This window comes from Chiloscyllium plagiosum, unplaced genomic scaffold (assembly GCF_037043375.1).
Source record: "Chiloscyllium plagiosum isolate Xiang-an unplaced genomic scaffold, Cpla_swu_hap1 HiC_scaffold_1, whole genome shotgun sequence".
NCBI lineage: Eukaryota > Metazoa > Chordata > Chondrichthyes > Orectolobiformes > Hemiscylliidae > Chiloscyllium > Chiloscyllium plagiosum.
Genome location: NW_028270139.1, coordinates 75324914 through 75348156, shown reverse-complemented (window position 1 = coordinate 75348156; position 23243 = coordinate 75324914). Strand labels below are relative to the sequence as shown.

Genomic DNA, 23243 nt, shown 5'->3' with positions numbered 1-23243 from the left:
TTGGTCAAAGCAGGCAGTTTTAAGGTGTATCGTCAAAAAGAAGAGGGCAGTAGAGGGATTTAAGGAGGGAATTCCAGAGATTAAGACATTGACAGATGAAGGAATATTCACCAGTGATGGAGTGATTCAAACCAGGAATGCACAAGAGGCCAACATTAGTGGAGTGCAGCTGTCTCAGAGGATTATAGGGCGGAGGAGATTTTCAAGATAGGAATGGGTATGGTGAGGCAAAATTTGAAAATCCTAAAGACTGCAGCAGTCCAATAAAGCAGCTCTTTCTCAATGGATGATCAATAAATACTGGAGAGAGCAAGATGAAGAGCGAGTGAGATGGAGATTACAAGGAAGTTGTTAAAATTAACATATCTTGTCCCATGTCAAATTGCAACTGACACTACAACCTTGTGCCATGCCACTGTAGTATTTTCAAAAGCTGATTATAAAAAGAAAGAAAAGCTTTTGTATTTCAAATAAAGAGGTTGAGCTTACTCAAGATTTTAAACCAGGCAAAAGTTCAACAGGCTTCTATTAATAAAATGAATTTGTTATTAATAGAATAATACTAACAATAAAGAAAAACTGCAGGCAATGCGACTGGGACTTTGGAATTACTTTCCTACAATCTGCAAAGTCCTGATCATAAAAGATTTTTAGAAAGTCCCATCCACAGTAGTAATGCCAAATTGAACGGCACTCCTAGCAAAGACAGTAATCAACATAAAATGAATACTCATGCTACTGGGGTTTCTAGCACTCACCAACTGACTGTGATCAAGGGAGGTTCAACTGAAGCACTCAAGAAGGGCTTATATTATTACTTGAAAAGGTTAAATGTATAGGTCTCCAGGGGAAAACATGGAGAATAACATCGGAATAAATTGCTCATTTGGACAGCCAGCAAAGACAGAATAGACCGCACATAGTCTAACTATGTTGAAGCTGTTTTGTGATTCCATCGTATTCCATGTAAACATTTGCAGAATAAATTTGTTGAATTCTAAAACCTTGATTCTACACAATAAACAATAAAACTAAAAAGTTACACTATCATACATTGATGGGTTGCCTTAAGAAAACTAGTTCTTTGTTTCTGATTCTGTATTTCCAGGGCAGAATGTCCTTTCCTTACAACTTATCCTAACCAGAATAACAATGATCTCTGATGAATTCACTTGAATGGGATGGCAGCAAGTATGATGTTTGCTGACCTGTTAAACAATCCTTCAATATCTTCAAGTTGCCAGTTCAGACACTCAAAAACTTAATATGTTGTGACAACATAGTCCACCTATGTGTTCAACACATTAGCTTGAATTTAACAACACAATGCGATCCATGTAAATACAGCAAAAAAAAGTCTAGAAAACATGACATATCATACAGACGGGAATGAAATAAGGTACAAAACCCAAAGAAATTCCCATTCAAGTGTTATATTCCTCACAGCAGTCAACTGATAGCTGAAAAAACAGTTGCTTTAAACAGATCAACAACTGGTGTTTCTCATTTCTTCAACACCAATATTTTCTTGAGCCCAATTATATCATCTACTTTGATATTCCCAAGTCAACTGCACTCACCGCTCTCATCACTCCATTCCCCCGAGTTTCTTCCATCGAGTCTGGAGCAGGTGCATCGACACTAAAGAGAGATAAATTATTAATATTTTAAGATATGTTTCAAGTGAAAGAGCAGAGCCCTTCAAACTCGACAAAGCACTAAAGTAAAAAGAAATGGACACCATTTTACAACCATGAACATAGATCAGATGGATAATTTTCATTCAGAAAATAACACTTTTGATGAAACAAAGATTAAAAATTGGCAAAATATTTCTGAACTGTGTCAAAATACATGCTTTTCAAAAGGTATACTTTGATTTTTGAAGGAACATATGCTATAAATGAGTGCACCTGCTCATCTATCACTCATGAGTCAGAAAATTGTGTAACCTAGACGTTGTAATGTTAATACACGAGCTATCAAGGCTGACTGAGAGCTGTTTTGTAGAAGATGACGTTTCTTTAAGAGGAAACAGTCGAGAGTTTCACTGTCACGACCACAGCAAAATATCAGTATTCATTATTACTCTACTGAAATTAACAGCCACTTTGATAGTAATTTCTAGGCTTCTGCAAATGCCCAAATTTCTGTAGAGAAAATGAAACTTTCATAGGGTGCACCGATAGGGGAATCGAACAATGGCAATAACCCATAATCATCAACTGGCAAAAACCTCCAGTTTTACACAATTAGTCTCACTGTGAAATGCTTTCAGAAAGTTACAATCCATGAATGAGGTGTAAGTAAGTTTTCAATGGCACACCAACTGCATAATTACCTCCCTAAATACCCTGACCAGTTCTGAAAAGCAAACATCATATCTTCATCGAGAGTCAAATTTCTCCCTGATGTTAAAAAATTAGACAGTTCAAATTTGTCTTTAAACAAACCTGTTTATTTTCGCTTCTTTCTTCAATTATTTCATTTTCTGAAATTTTAATTTGCAGTATAAGACTTTAAATACTTGTAACTTCCTTGCAATGTATAAAAACCTTGAGTCGATGGAAACATACCTGCTTATTGACATGATTCCTGCTGCACGCCAAGGCATCCCTTTGATTGGATACTAGATTTAAACTGTTGTCAGGAAAGGGGTAATTCTCATCAGAGGGATTGCTAGATCCTTGTGGACAGTTTTCTTCAAGGTCAGCAGTGAGACCCTTGGCTTTGTTGCCAATCACAAGATCAGGTCATTAAGCAAAAGCTCTCACCACCTATTCAGGCAGACAGAGAAGATCCTATATCATTATTTGAAGAGGTACCTTGACCAATGTTTCTCCTTTGAATGATGCGAGTAGAAAAAGGTGAACTGGTTCTTTATCCAGGCTTACCGAATAAGCATCATATTGGACTCCAAACCTTAACCCTACTTCTCTCTGCACAGATACTGCCAAACTGATGGTGTTTCCCAGTACTTTGTTTTTATAACTAGTTATTTATTTTATTTGCTGCCTTTTGGGATCTGGTTATATTGTTTTTGCGCATGAGAACGGCAAATGCATTTTGAAATAATTCACTAACATAGAACACCTCAGACCATCCCCAAGGACACGATAACACACAAATTCTGGTCTGAGTTTGTTTTGTTACTCAAGGAAAGAGCAGGTGCCAGCTTTTGAATCCCAACTCCCCAAAAACAGATAGATCTTGCCTTTTAAAGCAGCTGATACTTCAAAGTAGGTTGCTGCAATGCACTCCCTTGATAACCTAATGCCTAGTGGAATATAGAAATAAAACAAACAAGCTAGTAAGCCCCCAGTTCAATTCCCACTCTGTGCTATGTTAGCCAGTCTCAGCTATGTTTGGCATACCAAAGAGGTGATGGTGAGGAGAGAAATTATTAAGAGGTTTTAGACTGCTATTTTATAACCCAACACCGATAACTGAGTCAAATACAATGCTGCCACTCAATGTCTCGGTTCACACTTCCGTACAGAGGAGAAAATAGATTTCCGAAATGGACAAACTAAAAAGAGAGAGAAATTGTTGAGAAATGTAGAGAAATACAAACATTGGTGAAAGTACAAATAGGGTGGTGTGGTACCTCAGCGGTTAGCATCACAGCCTTAGTGTTAGGGACCCGGGTTCGATTCCACCCTCGGCAACTGTCTGTGTGGAGTTTGCACAATTTCCCAGTGTCTGGCAAGGGTTGCCTCTGGGTAGTCCGGTTTCCTCCCACAGTCCAAAGATTGGGCAGCACGGTGGCTCAGGGGTTAGCAATGCTGCCTCACAGCGCCAGGGTCCCAGGTTTGATTCCAGCTTGGGCAACTGTCTGTGTGGAGATTGCACATTCTCCCTGTGTCTGCGTTTCCTCCGGATACTCCAGTTTCCTCCCAGATTCCAAAGATGTGCAGGTCAGGTGAATTGGCTATGCTAAATTGTCCATAGTTGTTCGGTACATTAGTCAGAGGAGGGTAGGTTACTCTTCGGAGGGTTGGTGTGGACTTACTGGGCCGAAGGACCTGTTTCCACACTGTTGGGAATCTAATCTAATCTAATCTAATGTGTGAGTTAGGTGGATTCGCCACGCTAAATTGCCCATAGTGTCCAGGGGTGTGCAGGTTAGGTGGACTGGTCAGGGTTATGGGGGGGGGGGGGGATCTAGGAGGGAAGCTTTTCAGAGAGATGGTGCGGACTTGACAGGCTTTCACACTGTAGAGATTCTATGATTCTAAAGTACACACAAATAAGAAACGCCAAATATTCCACATTAGAAAGTGAATTAAGATTCTGACAAGAGTGGTGTTGTGGATGAACAATATCCAAAGAAATATGGATATTCTGGACTTTCTTTTGCAACCAGAAAAAAAACAGCTTTAAAAACTTTTATCCCGTTAAACAAAATAAAATTCATTACTAATTGACTCTTGTCCTGTACTTGGAACAATTAGCCAGATTTTCTTCATCTAAATTTTATAAAATGGAAGTCATGCAATTAGCATTCAAGATAGCTTTGGAGTGTGGCAACATTTTGCGAGCTACCAACAGCAGATGTTATTCTTATATATCTCATCATCCTGCTCTTCTAAAACCCAATTCTAAGTCTCTCTGAGTACCTTCTCTACAGACATAACATTGTATTCTTCGCTCTGTTCTACTGCCCCATGCACTCTGTATGGCATGATCTGCCTGTACCGCATGCAAAACAAAACTTTTCATTTTACTTAGGTATCTGACAATGATAAATCAAAACAAATAGTTGAACCTCCATTCCTATATCACTGATGTATTAAGTGCTTACTCTTCATCTGCACTGATTTCATGATTTTCTCTTCAAAAATACTGATCCACTTTTTATTTCAAATTTTGCTTCAAATCAGGTTCTGGCAGACCATTCAATAGTCTCAGAACCTGAGTACTTTTTGCTAAATCTTTTTTTTTAGTGATGATTTTAATTTATGCCCTTGAATTAACTCACTGTCCACTGGAGATGGTTCCCCAGTAAATGGATAAGTACTATTTAAACTTGCCCATTCAGAATGCTTAAATCTCCCCTACTCCAGTTAAAAGTTCCCAATTTCTATGGTCATTCCTAACTATTAAGAGTTCTCATTCCAGTATCTTTATTGGATACAAAATTGGCTTCATCATTGAAGACAGAAGGTAGTTATGGAGGGGTATTTTTTTGACTGGAAGTCTGAGACCAGTGGTATTCTGCAAGGATCACTGATGGGACCTGTGCTGTTATATACATAAATAAAATTATACATATTAAAACGATTTGGATGAAATGTGTAGACTGTCTGATTAACAAACTTGCGTCTTCTACTTTTGAGCCTCTAATCCAGTCAGCATCCTAGTAAATAAGAGAACTGCAGATGGTGTAAATCAGAAACTAAAACAGATGTTGCTGGAAAAGATCAGCAAGTCTGGGAGCATTTGTGAAGAGGAATCAGAATTAATATTTTCCGAAACATTAACTCTGATTTCACCCCACAGATGCTGCCAGACCTGTTGAGCTTTTCCAGCGACTTCTGTTTTTATAGCATCCTAGTAAACTACTTCTGCACCTCCTCCCTGTAATTTGGCAACTAGAATTGAACCAAAGTCTTATAAAGCTGCAACATGATATCCTGACTCTTGTACTCAATTTCCCACCCAATAAAGACAAGCATACCATACACTTTCTTTACCACCCCATCTACTTGTGTGGCCACTTTCAGGGAGCTACAGACCTGAATCCCAAGATCCTTCTGTACATCACTGCTGTTCAGGGTCCTGCCATTAACAGTGTAATTTTCCTTAATATTTGAACTCCCAAAGTGCAGCACCTCACAGTTACCCAGATTAAACTCCATCTGCCATTTCTCTGCCGTATCCTTTGACAAACTTCTATATTATCCATAATTCTACTGATCTTTGTATCATCTGCTAACTTACTAATCTATCCTTCTACATTTTCATCCAAGTCATTTATATATATCATAGACAGCTGAGGTCCCAGTATGCATCCCCGTGCTAGTCAGAGACCTCCAGCTAGAAAAACATCCTACTGCCACTACCCTCTGCCTGTGCTGGGCAAACCAATTCTGAATCCAAGCAGCCAAGTCACTATATATGTCAGCTATGTTCTGATTTAGAATGGCAGAAGAACCAGTTTGAGAGATTAAATGGCCTACTTTTCGCTAATACAGACATGATGTGTTAAATTAAACAATTTCTGTGAAGATTACAGGCAGAAAATTAGAGGGGAAGATCAAAATTAAAAGGTGAATGAATGATGTACTTTCACAAGATGATCACTGCCCTTCTACCTACTAGAGAAGGTGCAAAACTTGATGTACTGTTGGGGAACAAGGTAGGGCAGGTGACTGAGGTGTCAGTGGGGGAGCACTTTGGGGCCAGCAACCATCATTCTATTGGTTTTAAAATAATGATGGAAAAGGATAGACCAGATCTAAAAGGTGAAGTTTTAAATTGGAGGAAAGCTAATTTTGACGGTATTAGGCAGGAACTTTCAAAAGTTGATTGGGTGCAGATGTTCCCAGGTAAAGGGACAACTGGAAAATGGGAAGTCTTCAGAAATGAGATAACTAGAGTCCAGAGACAGTATATTCTTGTTAGGGTGAAAGGAAAGGCTGGTAGGTGTAGGGAATGCTGGATGACTCAGGAAATTGAGGTTTTGGTTAAGAAAACGAAAGAAGCATATGTCAGGTATAAACAGGGGGGATTGAATGAATCATGAGAGTAGAAAGGGAGTAGGAGTATATTTAAGAATGAAATCAGGAGGATAAAAAAGGGGACATCAGATAGCTTTGGCAAATCGCGTTAAAGAGAATCCAAAGGGTTTTTACGAATACAGTAAGGATGATAGGATAACTAAGGAGAGAATAGGGCTCGTCAAAGATCAGTAAGGCAGCCGAAGCGTGGAGCCACAAGAGATAGGGGAAATGCTAAACAAGTATTTTGCATCAGTGTTTACTGTGGAGAAGGACATGGCAGATATAGAGACTTACCAGGATTTTGCCTGAATTAGAGGGTATTAGCTATAAGGACAGGTTGGACAAACTTAGATTATTTTTACTACAGCATCAGAGGCTCAGGGATGCCCTGACAGAAATATACAAAATTAAGAGAAGCATGAATAGTTGAAGTCTTTTTCTTAGGATATAAATGTCAAATACTATGGAATATAGTCAAGTTGTGGAGGTGCCGGTGTTAGACTGGGGTGGATAAAGTTAAAATCAGACTTGAAAAGTGTGGCACTGGAGAAGGGCAACAGGTCAGGCAGCATCTGAGGAGTAGCAGAGTCAATGTTTCAGGCATCAGCCCTTCATCAGGAATGTGACATTCCTGATGAAGGGCTGATGCCTGAAACACTGACTCTCCTGCTCCTCGGACGCTGCCTGACCTGCTGTGCTTTTCCAGTGCCACACTTTTCGACTCTGACTCTCCAGCACCTGCAGTCCTCACTTTCTCCTGGATAACAGTTAAAAATCACACAACACCAAGTTATCGTCCAACAGGTTTATTTGGAAGTACGTACAAGCTTTTGGAGTGCTGCTCCTTCATCAGATAACTAGTGGGGCAGGAGCATAGTACACAGAATTTACAGTAAAAGTATCATACAACTGATGTGATGTAATGAACAAACCTAGATTGCTGTTAAGTCTTTAATCACTTAGAATGGGGATGCAGATTTCGATTGATTAATATGTAAATTTAGATTAGATTAGATTAGATTAGATTCCCTGCAGTGTGGAAACAGGCCCTTCAGCCCAACAAGTCCACACCGACCCTCCGAAGAGTAACCCACCCTGACCCATTTCCCTCTGACTGATGCACCTGACACCATGGGCAATTTAGCATAGCCAATTCACCTGACCTGCACATCTTTGTGACTGTGGGAGCAAACCGGAGCACCCGGAGGAAACCCACGCAGACACTGGGAGAATGTGTAAACTCCACACAGACAGTCACCCGAGGCTGGAATCGGGTCTTGGACCCTGGTGCTGTGAGGCAGCAGTGCTAACCACTGAGGGCATAGTCCCAAGATAATTTAAGGTTTCATTAAAAAAAGTGACCCTTCAACTCAGACAATGCATTATATTGCGTGCAATTCTGGTCTCCTCCCTCTTGGAAGGATGTTGTGAAACTTTAAAGGATTCAGAAAAGATTTAAAAGGAGGTTGCCAGGATTGGAGGATTTGAGCTATTGGGAAAGGCTGAATAGGGTGGCGCTGTTTTCACGAAGGATGAGGGGTAACCTTAGAGGTTTATAAAATCATGAGGGGCATGGATAGGGTAAATAGACAAAGTCTTTTCCCTGGGTTAGGGGAGTCCAAAGCCACAGGGCATAGGTTTAGGGTGAGAGGAGAAAGATATAAAAGGGACCTAAATGGCAACTTTTTCACGCAGAGGGTGGTGCATGTATGGAATGAGCTGCCAGAGGAAGTAATGGAGGCTGCTAAAATTACAACATTTAAAAGGCATCTGGATGGGTATACGAATAGGAAGGGTTTAGAGGGATATGGTCCAAGTATTGGCAAATGGGACTAGAGGAGATATTAGATTCTCCACAGTATGGAAACAGGCCCTTTGGCCCAGCAAGTCCACACCGACCCTCTGAACAGTAACCCATCCAGTCCCATTCCCCTACCAGATATTTACCCCTGACTAAAGCACCTAACACTATGGGCAATTTAGTGTGGCCAATTCACCTGACCTGCACATCTTTTGGATTGTTGGGATATCTGGTCGGCATGGACGAGTTGGACTGACGGGTCTGTTTCCGTGTTGTACGTCTCTATGACTCTGAGGTTAGAATCTGTCTGTATTTCAACCTTGAGTCAGCTGGTTCTATTTCCAAAGTAGGAATTAAATAAAATGTCACATTAACTGACAGCCTACAGATTGCGCTTTTTAAACAAAATAGAATGTACCCGCAAACACAAATTCACCCCATAGACTTATGGGAGTGTGAGAGAGAGCGTGAGAGAGAGGAGTGGGAGGGAAAACGTGTGCATGCTTGATAGAATGTGTGCACAGATGTGACAGAATATATGCCTGTGAGGGGGTGTGCATGTGTCCGAGAGACAGCATGTGTGTATGAGAGAAGGTCTGTGTGATCGTGTGACAATGTGAGAGTGTGATCGTGTGAGAACAGGAGCATGCTTGATAGAATGTGTGCAGGTGTGACAGAATATATGCCTAGAGGGGGTGTGCACATGATGGGAGTGGTGTGCGCGCGTGCACAAGAGAGAGAGAGAGAGAGAGAGAGAGAGAGAGAGAGAGAGAGAGAGAGAGAGAGAGAGAGAGAGAGAGAGAGAGAGACTCGGCTGAGATGCCACTTTTTTAAAAAATATAAAACCTTAAGTACTCTTGGAACTGTGACTTGAAAGAAGTTTTGGGATTTACATATTTCTCAATCGAAACCTGCATCCCCATTCTATGTGATCAAAAACTGAACAGCAATCTAGGTTTATTCAATATATCGAATTAGTTGTATGACACTTTGTCCTCTTACTATAAATTCTGTGTCCTATGATCCTACCTCATTAGCTATCTGATGAAGGAGCAGCACTCCAAAAACTTGTACTTCCAAGTATTGTGTCATTTTTAACTAGGAAGTATAGGTTTAAGGTGAGTGGGAGGAATTTTGAAAGAGATAAAGTTGTAGACTCATTAGGCACAGAATCAGACCTTTCAGTCCAACTCGTCCATACAAACCAAGTTTCCTAATCTAACCTAGTCCCACTCACCTGCATTTGATCCATATCCCTCCAAATTGTTCCTATTCAAGTATTTGTCCAAATGTCTTTTAAATGTTCTAATTGTACCTGCCTTTACCATTTCCTCTGGCAGTTCATTCCACATATGAACCACACACTGAAAAAGTTGCCCATCAGGTCCCTTTTGAAGCTTTCTCCTTTCACTTTAAAAATCTGCGCCCTTATTTTGAACTCCCCAGCCTATAGAAAAGACCTTTGCTGTTCACTTGATCAACGCCCATCATGATTTTATAACCCTCTATAAAAGGTCAACCCTCAATCCCTTTCGCTCCAATGAAAAATGTTCCAGTCCAGTCTCTCCTTATAACTCAAACCCTCCAGTCCCGGCAGCAACCTGGTAAATCTTTTCTTCACTCTCTCCAATTTAATAATATCCTTCTGATAGCAGGACAACCAGAACTGTACACATTACTCCAAAAGTGGACCCACCCACACCCTGTACAATCTTAACATGACATCCAAACTCCTATATTCAATGGTCTGAGCAATGAAGGCAAGTGTGCTAAATGCCTTCTTAACATGAGTGGCCTAATTCTGCTCCAAAATACTATGGTTCCATGGTGAGGGAACCAGCGAGAGAGAAACATCTACTTAATCAAATCCTCAATCTGTCTGTCAGAGATGCTTTGGTTATTGACAGGATGGACAGGAGTGATCACTGCACAGTCTTTGTGGACATCATGTCTTCACATTGAGAATACCCTTCAGAGTATTGTGGGGTAAAACTGTGGCATTCCATGGGACAGATGTCAAACAGATCTAGCAAGTGAAAACTGGGTAGTCATGAAGTGCTGTGGGCTTTCAATCACAATCTGTGCCTCATGGACTGCAATATCCTCCACTTGACTAGTGCCATCAGATCAACCTTGGTTCAACACAGTGCAGGAAGGAATACCAGGATCAGCATCAGGTGCACTTAAAAATGAGATGACAACTTAGTAAAGCTTTACAAGATTACTTGAGAGCCAAATATTAAAAATAATATTAAGTTAAAAACAGAAATTGCTGGAAAAAACTCATGTCTGACAGCGACTGTAGGAAAAAAAAGAGTACAGTCAACATCTCAAGTCCAATGATCCTTCATCAGAAGATTCAATATGAAGAGAGTCACTGGACCAGGAACATCAACCCTGCCTTCCTACCAAAGAGGATGTGAGACCTGGTGAGTTTCTCCAGCAATTGTGACCTTTGTTTCAAGTTTTTTTAAAAAAAAAAGCACTGAGGGTGGTAGGTGCCTGAAACATGCTGTCAAGGTGGCAGATATAGATATAATAGCAACAGTTAAGGTGCATTTAAATAGACACATGAACAGGTGGGATACAGACCAGGAGAAAAGTAGATGGGATGAGTTTTGAATGGCATCATGGTCAGCATAGACATGGCGAGCCAAAGGGTCTGTTCCTGTGTTGTACTGTTCAATGTTCATGTTTAAAGCTTTACTCTGTTTTTAATGAAGTTGTCCAAAATTGAACAAATAATTTTAACAGTGACATAACGCATTGTTTGTATAGATTTAAATATTCTTTTTTGCCTCTACCAATAGAGCAGACTTTCACTTTCTTGCTGAAATGTTTTTAATTAGATGACAAGTGCTGATAAAGTTCTCCATCTAATTCCTTTCAAAGTTTAACTATTTAGCATAAAGATAGGAAAAAAACCTTAAAATATATGCTCACTCCAAAAACGTACTACCTCTCATTTTTCTGCATTAGAATTCATTTGACACAAAAACAGAATTGCTGCACAAGGTTAGCAGGTGCGATGTCAACTTTGAATTCTTACCACAGATGCTGCCAGTCCTGCTGAGCTTTTCTAGCAATTCCTGTTTTAGTTCCTAATTTCCAACACCTGCAGTTCTTTTGGTTTTTATTTAGAATTCATTTGTCTTTTCATTGACCAATGCATTAAACTATCTTTAATTTCCCTCTTGCGATTTAAGGTGTAGTGCATATATATATGTTGGGATTTGGATTTTAAAAGTAAAACACAAAGAAGTTGGTCAGTTCTATGAAGTTAACTGGTTTTTAAATAAAAGGTCAGAAAATAATTGAGAGCAATGTTGGCACCAGGCCTTCATCTTTCCACATTAAAAGGGCAATATAAATGCATTTACAAACTGACTTTGAACTGCTTTATTTATCCTTCACTCTGTGATATCACAATTAAATATATCTTCACAGCGATTAAAATGACAACTTTTCATGATTACTCGGTCGGCAATAGAGCTACACAAAATTTAACAGAGCCACACCATTCAATTCACACTTATCAGCTAATCTTAATTGAAACTCCAGGAAATATTAAACAAATTGGCCTTAACAGCCCTGGGTTAACTTCAAAAATATTACTCAGGTTCCAACTACTAATCACAAAGCAAGCAGGTACATGTGATTGCTGAGATTTGGAAGGGGATAGCTATTATATTGCACACCAATAGTCATTGCAAATTAAACACTGGTGCAAGGGTGGCTAGAATTACAGAACTGTAAACCAGCACAATTGAGAAACAAAAGACAATTAGGAAAGAAACTACTTGAAATTGTGATTAATCTGAGATCTATAGATTGTGGAAACTGGAAAGCAATTTGGCATAATGGAATCACATACAATTGTTTACCAACATTTTATGCCCGGGAATTTCAGAATTTCATGTTTCGCTATTGTTTCATTTAGCAACTAGATATTGTCCACTGATTAAGAGGTAATAGGAAGCCATTATACAAGAAGCTCACCAGAATTAGGCAGTGTGGTTGTCGACTCAGTACAATTGGGACTTTGGATTGAAGAAAAGGAAAACATAATCACCAGATTGTTCATTACTGCTAAGTGATTGTGGGCATCACAAAAAGATGGAACAAGCTTTTGTGCATTGTTTCATGATGAAAACCCTGTGCACAGTCCCCAGGTGGACTCACAAAAGGTGAAGTACCAGAACACAATTATTCTTAAAATACCTACAAGGTTGAGACTTTAAAAGATAGAAAATTAAATCACAACAACACAAGCTCATTCAAAATAGACAAGGAAGGATAACCTACCGGTTTATAATATTAAGAATAATACTTAACCTTTGCAACTTGCCTGCAACTTTGATATACAATCCACCTCCAACACCTCAATCCAGCTGGGTGGGATTATTCTCACCCTGTTTCTTCTTATCTACCCAAATCACCGTCAGAAAATCATTTGTAATAGCTCTGGCATCATTACCTCTAATAACCACCAAGAACCGTTCCTTGGTTCCCTCTAGCTTATCTACATGTTGTCCCTCAGCAACATCATCCAAAAGCATTGCATTAGTTTTCAAATGTCTTTTCCCTGGGTTGGGGGTATCCAGAACTAGAAGGTATAGGTTTCAGGTGAGAGGGGAAAGATTTAAAAAGGACCCAAGGGCAACTTTTTCATGCAAAAGGTGGTGCGTATATGGACTGAGCTGCCAGAGGAAGTGGTGGAGGCTGGTACATATACAACATTTAAAAGGCATCTGGATAAGTACATGAATAGGCAGGGTTAGAAGGATATGGGCTAATTGATGGCAAATGGGATTAGATTAATTTAGGATATCTGGTCTGCATGGACGAATTGGACCCAAGGGTCTGTTGCCGTGCTGCAAGTCTCTGTCACTCTATATAAAAAAAGACTCTGACGACATTAACTCTCTTGACCCCTCTACTGTTAGTACAATATCAAGCAGTTTATTTACGTGTAGAAATGTCCTCTGGTTAACCATTGGAAAAACTGGAACTATTGCCTTTGGACCCTGCTCCAAATTCTGTTCCGTTGCTGCCAATTCTATTCCTACCGCTCTGAAGAAGTGTCACTGGACCGAAATGGTAACTCTGCTTTGTCTCCACAGATGCTGCCATACCTGCCGCGTTTTTTCAACAATTTCTATTTTTGTCCATCTCTCTCCCTGGCAAGTCTGAAATTAAGGCAATTTGTTTGCAACATGAATATCATATTCAATTCAAAATGAACTCCCAACCTCTCATTCATACCATTGCCAAGACAGGATATTTCCATCTCCAACTTCACCCCTCAGGCAATGTTGTAACCTGCATTCATGCCTTCTATACTTCTAGATTCAACTAGTGAACACATCTCTTAACTGTTCTCCCACATTCTATCCTTCCTAAGCTCAAGGTTATCCAGAACTCTATTACGGTGAGAGGGGAAAGATATAAGGGTGGCATGGTGGTTCACTGGTTAGCACTGCTGCCTCACAGCTTCAGGGACTCAGGTTCGAGCCCAGTCTCGGGTGACTGCGTGTGGAGTTTGCACATTCTCCTTGGGTCTACGTAGGCTTCCTCTGGGTGCTCCAGTTTCCTCCTACAATCCAAAGATGTGCAGGTTAGATGAATTGGCGATGCTAAATTGCCCATAGTGTTCAGGGATGTGTAGGTTAAGTGCATTAATCGGTGTAAATGTAGAGTAATTGGGTAGAGGAATGGGTCTGGGTGGATTACTCTTTAGAGGGTTGTTGTGGACGTGTTGGGCCGAAGGGCCGGTTTCCATGCTGTCGGGATCCTGATTCTAATAAATGGGATCTAAGGGGCAGCTTTTTGATGCAGACAGTTGTGCATGTATGGAATGAGCTGCCAGTGGAAGTGGCAGAGGCTAGTACAACTGCAGCTTTTAAAAGGTTCTGGATGGGTATATGTGTAGGAAGGGTTTACAGAGATCTGGGTCTAGTGCTGGAAAATGGGACTAGAATAGGTTAGGATAGATGAGTTGGACTGAAGGGTCTGTTTCTATACTGTACTTCTCTCTGAGGAGAAAGTAAGGACTGTAAATGCTGGAGATCAAAGTCAAGAGTGTGTTGCTAGAAAAGCACAGCAGGTCAGGCAGCATCCAAGGAGCAAGAGAATCGATGTTTCAGGCATAATCCCTTCATCAGGAAGGCCTTCTCTATGACTCAACTTGCACCATCTAATTTTTCTATCATCTTTGCTTACCATTCATTTGTCATCAAGTAATGTTTGATTGAAAGGTTTTCATACTTGTTTTCAGATTCCTTCATGTCCCTACCTATATCCTCCAGTCCTCCTATATTCTCCAAAACATTTGCATTCCTGTAACGGTGACCTCTTATTCAAACACAATTTTAATCTCTTCACTATTCATCTCTGCTCCTTCAGCTGCCAAAGCCCTAAGCTCGAGAGTACAGAGGATGAGACAAACCTTGGTGTGCATGTCCAAAGATCCTTGAAGGCAGCAGGACAGATAGCCATGAAGGTTAAGACAACATATAGATATTGGCCTTTATTGGCCTTCCTGAAGAAGGGCTTATGCCCGAAACGTCGATTCTCCTGTTCCCTGGATGCTGCCTGACCTGCTGCGCTTTTCCAGCAACACATTTCCAGCATTGGCCTTTATTAGTCAAGGCAATGAGCACAACAGCAAGGATGCAATCACGGATCTGTATGTAATATTAGTTAGGCCACAGTGACTGCTGTGTGCAGTTCTGATGGCCAATATACCATCTGAAAGATGTGATTATATTGGAGAGGAACAGATGACATTCACAAGGATATTGGCTGGGTTGGAGCAAGTGAGTTATGACAAGAATCTGGATAGGGACAAAACCGACTCTTTAAGCAGAGAAGGTTGTTGTGGTGGTGATGCTTATTGGTGCTTATTCCAGCAACACATTTTCAGCGCTGGTGGTGCTTATTGACCTACACACAATTATAAAGGGTCATAGTTCAAGTGGATAGGGAGAATATTTTTCCCCTTAGTAAAAGGATCAATACCAGGATGGTGGGTACCTGAAATTAACTGCATAAAAGGATGGTAGAGACAGAAGACCTCAAGATATTTAAGTATTTTGATGAGCACTTGAATTGCCAAAACAAGGCTACGGAACAAGTGCTGAAAATTGGGATTAGAGCAAATAGATACTTTATGATCAGCATGAAAGGCCTTCTTCCATGCTGGAAAAACTGTCACTTGAGATACGATGACATTAATATCAATATCAGTGACTCTGCTCTCAGACCCTACAATAAAAAAACTACTTTACAGTCAAGCATTTCATTTGGACAGAAATCTTGATACAAATACAAAAAGCCACAAAACTTGAGAGCAGAAGTAGACCATTTGTTGCACTGATCCCAACTCCATTTCCCTACTTTGCTACATAACTTTTAATTCCCTCACTAATCAAAACGTTATCCTTCACAGATTTGAAGACACTTAACAACCCAGCCACCTATAGTGAAGAATTCGACTACATTGAGTGAAAAATCGTCATCTGTTTACGGAGGTGATCCCTGAGATTATGTCCTCTGGTCCTTGACTCTCTCACAATAGGACACAACCGCTCAGTGTCTATCCGACCAAACCTTCTGAGAATCTCACATCACTCCGAGCTAGTTAAAACGTGCCCTGAATTCTGTACAAACTGATCAACCAAATCACAGGCTGAAAGCAGGGGAACTTTATCAGTGATCTGAAAGCAGTATTGAAGGGTAAAGGACCTCATCAAAATGTAAATGACCCACACAGTGGAAGCGAGGAAAAGGCAGGCCCGGCGGCTGACATGAAATCGCTCACCTGTCAACCGGCGCGGCCTCTTCCTGTTTGTTTGGGTCGTTTTCATCTGAAATCAAAACGGAACATCGGTTTAGAAAGCAGACCGAGAGGTAAAGACGGTGAGCAGCGGCCGGGCTGACTGACTGACTGACAGTGACATGCCGGAGCCAGCTCTGTTACCCCGGGCCCACACACTCACCTCCGTACAGCCAGTGCTCTTCATCCTCCCCGAGCCCGGCACTGCCCGAGCCGGCCTCCTTCGGCATGTTCTCCGCATCCGCTGACATGCTGCTACCCGCCCGCCTGCCTGCCTGCCCGGGGAAAGGGATTTGATGTCACCGTACACTGGGCCCAACTCCTGATGCGCACATTCACTCCCTGACCTGACCTTTAACCCAGGAAATAACCCCGGAGCCGCTACCTCTGACCCGGAAACCAGCGTCTGGCACCAGCCCCTCAGTCTTGCTGCTGCTCGGAGTCAAAGGAAGAGAAGGTCAGCGGAGGAGCGAGACACACTGTGTACAAGCAATAGTCAGAACTCTTACAACAGTTCACACGTTTTGGTTTGTGACTCATAAGCAATTTGGACTTTAAAAATATGTTCCAAAAACAAAATACTCCGGATATGAAATAAAAACAGAAAATGCTCAGGTCTGGCACTATCTGTGGGGAGAGAAACAAATTGCTTTCCAGACTTGCTGTGTGTTTCCTACATTTTCTGTTCTTTTCTTAAAATACATTGTTGGATAACGGACACAAGTTGTAGAACAGATTTTGCTGGAAGGACCGGTTATTTAGGCACCACACATAACATATTTAAAAATCTTATTATTTTGCACCTTTCACATTCATGTTGTGAAAGCTTTATACTGAGAGAAAAATCTTTGTTGTACATCACTGTTGCAGTGTAGGAAACATAGACAAGTTATACAGTTTTTTGATTAGATGAGATTCCCTACAGTGTGGAAACAGGCCCTTCAGCCCAACCAGTCCACACCGACCTTCCAGAGAGTAACCCACCCAGTCCCATTTCCCTCTGACAAATACACCTAACTGGGATGAAACCCTCGCAGACACTGGGAGAATGTGCAAACTCCACACAGACAGTCACCTGAGGTTGGAATCAACCCTGGTGCTGTGAGGCCACCTTGATTAAAGACTTGCCTGGAATAGTGATTTTGGTTAAAGGATGTACAATAAATAGACACCTGAGAATTCCAATGCATTAGTGTCTTGAATCTTTTCTGTCCACCTAACTGAACGGACAAGGCCTCAGTTTTGCATCCCATTGAAAAAATGTCACCTCCAACAGCATTGTATTTTCTTTCACTTAAAATTATGATCTCAAATGGTGTTTGAAAATAAAGACTCAGGCAAGAATACAAGGAAAGGTTTATAACGATTTTAGTGTGTGTTAATCTAAAGCATGATAACATATACCTTTCACAGCACCTTGCAGACTAATGATCTCTATCATCTAGAAAGACAAGAGCAGCAGATGCATGTGAATGTCACTTGCAATTTCCTCTCTAAACCACATCCTATCCTGATGTGAAATTATATCTCCATCCCTTCACCTGCGCGCTAACCTACACCAAACGAACTGTAGTGGTACAAAAAGGCAGCTTTCCTTCATTTCAAAAGCGATTGTGCTTGACTTGTTTGCAACATTAATGCTCCATGAAATAATTGAAAAATTCATTTCACAACTTTGTTACACATAATTGATGTAACTTATGAAACTCAACATAGAAACAAGAAAAATTATTATTTATATATTTGAACATTATAGAACAGTACAGCACAGAACAGGCCTTTCAGCCCACGATGTTGTGCTGACCATTGATCCTCATGTAAGGTAAACCTAATGTACGAACCCTCAAATTTCTGTGACCATATGCATGTCCAGCCGTCTCTTAAATATCCCCAATGACCTCGCTTCCACAACTGCTACTGACAACGCATTCCATGCTCCCACAACCGTCTGCATAAGGAACCCACCTCTGACATCCCCTCTATACTTTCCGCCAAACAGCTTAAAACTATGACCCCTCGTTTTAACAATTTCTGCCCTGGAAAAAAGTCTCTGGCTATCAACTGTATCCATGCCTCTCATTATCTTGTATACCTCAATTAGGTCCCCTCTCTTCCTTCTTTTTTCCAATGAAAAGAGTCCAAGCTCAGTCAACCTCTCTTCGTAAGATAAGCCCTCCATCCAGGCAACATCCTGTTAAACCTCCTCTGAACCCTCTCCAAAGCATCCACATCTTTCCTATAATAGGGCGACCAGAACTGGACACAGTATTCCAAGTGTGGTCTCACCAAAGTTTTATAGAGCTGCAACAAAATCTCACGGCTGTTAAATTCAATCCCCCTGTTAATGAAAGCCAAAACACCATATGCTTTCTTAACAACCCTGTCCACTTGGGCTGCAATTTTAAGGGATCTATGTACCTGCACACCGAGATCCCACTGTTCCTTCACACTGCCAAGAATCCTGTCTTTAATCCTGTACTCAACTTTCAAGTTCGACCTTCCAAAATGCATCACTTTGCATTTATCCAGGTTGAACTCCATCTGCCACCTCTCAGCCCATCTCTGCATCCTGTCAATGTCACGCTGCAGCCTACAACAGCCCTCTATCCTGTCAACGACACCTCCAACCTTTGTGTCATCTGCAAACGTGCTAACCCATCCTTCAATCTTGTCATCCAAGTCATTAATAAAAATTACAAACAGTAGAGGCCCAAGAACAGAGCCCTGTGGAACACCACTCACCACTGACTTCCAGGCAGAATATTTTCCTTCCACTACCACTCCTGTCTTCTGTCGACCAGCCAATTCTGTATCCAGACAGCTAAATTTCCTTGTATCCCATTCCCCCTGACCTTCTGAACGAGCCTACCATAGGGAACCTTATCAAATGCCTTGCTGAAGTCCATATGCACCACATCCACTGCTCGGCCCTCATCACCTTGTCTAGTAACATCCTCAAAGAACTCAATAAGATTTGTGAGGCATGACCTGCCCCTCACAAAGCTGTGCTGACTGTACTTAATCAAGCCATGCTCTTCCAGATGGTCATAAATCCTATCCCTCAGAATCCTTTCTAACACCTTGCATTATCTGCATCACTGATTCCAGTTTTGTGCTAGGTAAATTAGAATCAAAGATTGTTGGTCACATTGAGCAAATGGCTGTCCTTAAAGACTAGATCATCCATGATCTTATTGACTGGTGGAGCAGGCTTGAAGGACAGAATGGTCTACCTCTGCTCCTATTTTATATGTGCATTGAAAGTTCAGGTAGAGTGGAGATGCATTTATTCCCATAGAGGAAAAAGGCAGAGGAAACAAAACCAGAGTTCCCTGGATAATGGAAATAAAAAAGCAAGATGAAACAAAAATTGCAGAGGCATTAACTGCAGTCTTTCAATTTTCTTTAAGTATGGGGATGGTTCCAGAGGACAGAAGAGTACTGACCCCTTTGAAAAGAAGACGCAAGAATAAATTCTGCTAGTTACAGTCTAGTCAGTTTAAGCTCAGTGTTGAGAAAGCTTCTCATTAAGAAATATCAGCATAGCTTTTAAAGAGCTTTTAAACTGAGTTTTGTGATAAGGTACCATCATATGTTTATTGATGGGGATTATGTAGTTTGTGTGTGCATTATATACAACCTTCCAAAAGTGCCACAAAATAAGCTTGTCAGGAAAGTTAAACCCATGGAATAATCGGCACAAAGTGGTTTCATAGATACAAAATTGGAGGATAGTAGGGATTAGTTGTTTGTCAGAATGAAGGCAGATATGTAATGGAGGGACCCCAGGGATTGACTTTAGGACAATTGATTTTCTTGATCTGTATTAATGACTTAGCTGTTTGCAGAAGCCCTCAACCTGGAATGATAGTGAACTGTAAGGATGGCGACAGTGATTGTTCTCAAGTGTCTTCAAACCACCATTGTGTAAGGCATCTGAATAACTGTGGTACTATAATTAGAACAAAGATGGTTTTGCAAACTATTTTCTGACCATATTAAATGGCTTTGCATCCTACTCAATGATACAGAAACATCATTTTCCAAAACATGTCAAATAGATAATGTGTGAATGGTGACAAGATGGTCACTTGAGAGGAAATGGTTTCAGCTCCAGAGCATGTGTAGTCTGGCTGTTAGTTCATTTAACAATAGAAATAATGTGTAAGACCCTTTTTAGTTGTGCAAGCATATGACTCACCTCCTGACTCCCTAGAGCCTGTCCACCATCGATAAGACACAAATTCGTTCTGTGACAGAAACTTCCCACTTGCCTCATGAATGCATCTCCAAAAACACTGAAGAAGCTTGCTGGGAGTAAGCGGCATCACTGATGCTCAATAACAACAGTGTGTACTATCTGTAACATGTGTTGCAGAAATTTATCAAGAACCCCTTGATAGCACTTTCCAAACCTTCGAACAGATGGAAAGGGCAGCAGATCCATGGAAACACCAACACCAGCAAGTTCCCTTCCAGGCCACTCACTATCCTGACTTGGAACTATTTCACCACTTCTTATGTGTCACTGCATCAAAAACCTGGAAGACCCAATCTAACAGTGTGAGGGTGTAACGACCAAATGAATTGCTGAAATACATCACCTTCTCCAGGACAACTCGTGATGGGTAATAAATGCTGGCAGAGCCAGTGATGCGCACATCCAATGAATGAATAAAAATATTCTAAAAATATTGATGGTGTTTTTATATTGTATTGTAACATTGTTCAATGATGAATGAGAAGGGCTGTTTTGTATTAAGCAAAGCAGATGTCAGCAGCATCACTTAATGAGCTAAAGTAGAGCTTCCCAAATCTTTTCTGCCAGCAACCTATTTGGAGGACTGAAATTCGTCAAGACTCCAAATCAGAGTTGTGAGAATGAGATGAGTCATCAGTTTGTGAGCACATGTCAGCATCAAAATAAGTTCTTCAGAACACCAGGTTAGCACATATTTATTTATAAAGTGGAAAAGTATAATAAAGCACTTTCAGTGCTCTCCAGAGTGTTCAATCAAAATAGCAATCCAACAACCTTTTATAGTGTACTTCTTGTTAAAATCACATGAATATGACATTAAAAAATAACTTTTACTGCAGTAATCCATGTTAAAGAGAACAAAACAGTTGCACAATATTTCTCACTACTGTGTTCCATGTCAGAACTAAACAAAATAGCAGAATAGCCTCCATTGCTATATTTTAGGTTAAAATAAAGCAAAATAACAGCATAAAAATCAGGGAAGAAGCCAAATTCAACCAAGTGCATTGGGGAGTGTTGCCCAAGTGGGTGTAAGAGCTACTTGCAGACAGGTTCCATCAGGGAGCTGGTGTCAGGCATCAAGAATGGTGCAAGGAGTCAGCTGCAACCAGGCTGCATTGAGGATTGGGAAAAGTAGCTTGATGTAGTTACTAGGAGTCTCTGACAAAACTGTTAAAGCAGCAGGAAAGAAATAAAGAAAACTCACTGATTCTGGAACATTCCTGATAGGTTAGTGATGGCTATTGTTCAGAATACAGTAGTGCCTCGACATACGAACGACCCCATTCACAAACAAATCGGTTTACGAACAGGATTGTACGTAAAATTTTGCTTCAACGTACATATGAAATTCAAGGTACAAACGACGGTACGAATGCAAAAAGCCCGTGTGCGAACGCGTGGTTTCATTGTTCTGCTTTGCTATGCGCTTGTTGAACGCAAAAGCTCTCGGGCCCCACGTGATTTCATTCAGTTTGTCTTTGGCTGTGAACAGCGTTCGTTGCTACGTCCAAGCATTCTTATGCTATCCGAACAATGAGAAAGATTGATTCAGTTCGCGAACTTTTCGGTTCACGAACCGGGTCCTGGAACGGATTCAGCTCGTAAATCGAGGCACTACTGTAATAGCAATTATTGGCTGATGAGCCTGTCAATGGCGATGGTCTGCATAGATTGCCTGCTCTGGGTAGTGATCGTTGGGGCAGTGGTTCACAGCGCCAGGGACCTGGGTTTGATTCCCGCCTCGGGTGACTGTGTGGAATTTGCACATTCTCCGTGTGTTTGCGTGGGTTTCCTCTGGGTGCTCCGGCTTCTTCCCACAATCCAAAGATGCGCAGGTCAGGTGAATTGCCTATGCTAAATTGACCATAGTGTTAGGTGCATTAGTCAGGGGTAAATGTAGGGGAATGGTAATGAGTGGATTACTGTTTGGAGGGTCAGTGTGGACTTATTGGGCCAAATGGCATGTTTCCACACTGTAGGGAATCTAACCTAATCTAATCTAATCCCATCTGCCAGCCAACAAGCCCAGCTCAAATAGTTTGTGCTTCTACAACTGCTGTACCCCAGCTGCACTCCAATCTGCCTTTAGAGATTACAAAGTCTTGACCTCCAAATTTCATCAACCAATCTCACTGGCAGACACAATGCATGATTTGGGAAGCCTTGGATTAAGTTGAATTAGTTCCTCGACAGACCAATTGTGAAGTTGTTCAACAGCAGCTGGAAAGCAGGATTCAGGGTGAATCCCATGTTTTTTTGGAACTTCAGGATGTTGTCATATTTAAAATTAAATTCCACTGTCAATGTTTCTTCAGCTGCCGTTGACAATCACAGCCAGAAATATGATGGCACCTTAGCAACTCTAGCATGGACGCACATCCAGTCAGAAACCTCACCAGCAATCTTGACACATTGTTTACAATTTGACCTGACGTTCCATGTCCAGGAAAAAAAAGAATTAATCCTGTTTTGTGGAAAACGTGAGATGCCATTTGTGTGATCAAACACATGTGGGAAATCTGATGTATTTGTGTACTTATGAGGTGTGTTCTGGATATTGGTAAGGCAGAATAAAGTTGACATGGTCTTGATATTTCCCAACTGGAGAAAAGCTGT

General features: G+C 41.0%; 1 protein-coding gene across 6 annotated transcripts in view; it reads right to left on the bottom strand.

The window, feature by feature from the left end:
* fip1l1a (FIP1 like 1a (S. cerevisiae)) overlaps positions 1 to 16716 on the bottom strand; it is a 120031-nt gene extending 103315 nt beyond the window's left edge. For 4 of the 6 annotated variants that reach the window (XM_043690917.2, XM_043690926.2, XM_043690936.2 and 1 more), the window contains exons 1-3: positions 16527 to 16716; positions 16349 to 16394; positions 1581 to 1641 (exon numbers count right to left, since the gene is read on the bottom strand). In XM_043690917.2, the coding sequence (XP_043546852.2) occupies positions 1581 to 1641; positions 16349 to 16394; positions 16527 to 16614 (195 nt within the window). In that variant the 5' untranslated portion in view covers positions 16615 to 16716. Of the gene's footprint in view, positions 1 to 1580; positions 1642 to 2576; positions 2778 to 16348; positions 16395 to 16526 lie in introns of all 6 variants that reach the window. The other 2 variants (XM_087988164.1, XM_043690944.2) reach the window with 2 other exon arrangements.
* Between the last annotated feature and the right edge of the window lie 6527 nt (positions 16717 to 23243).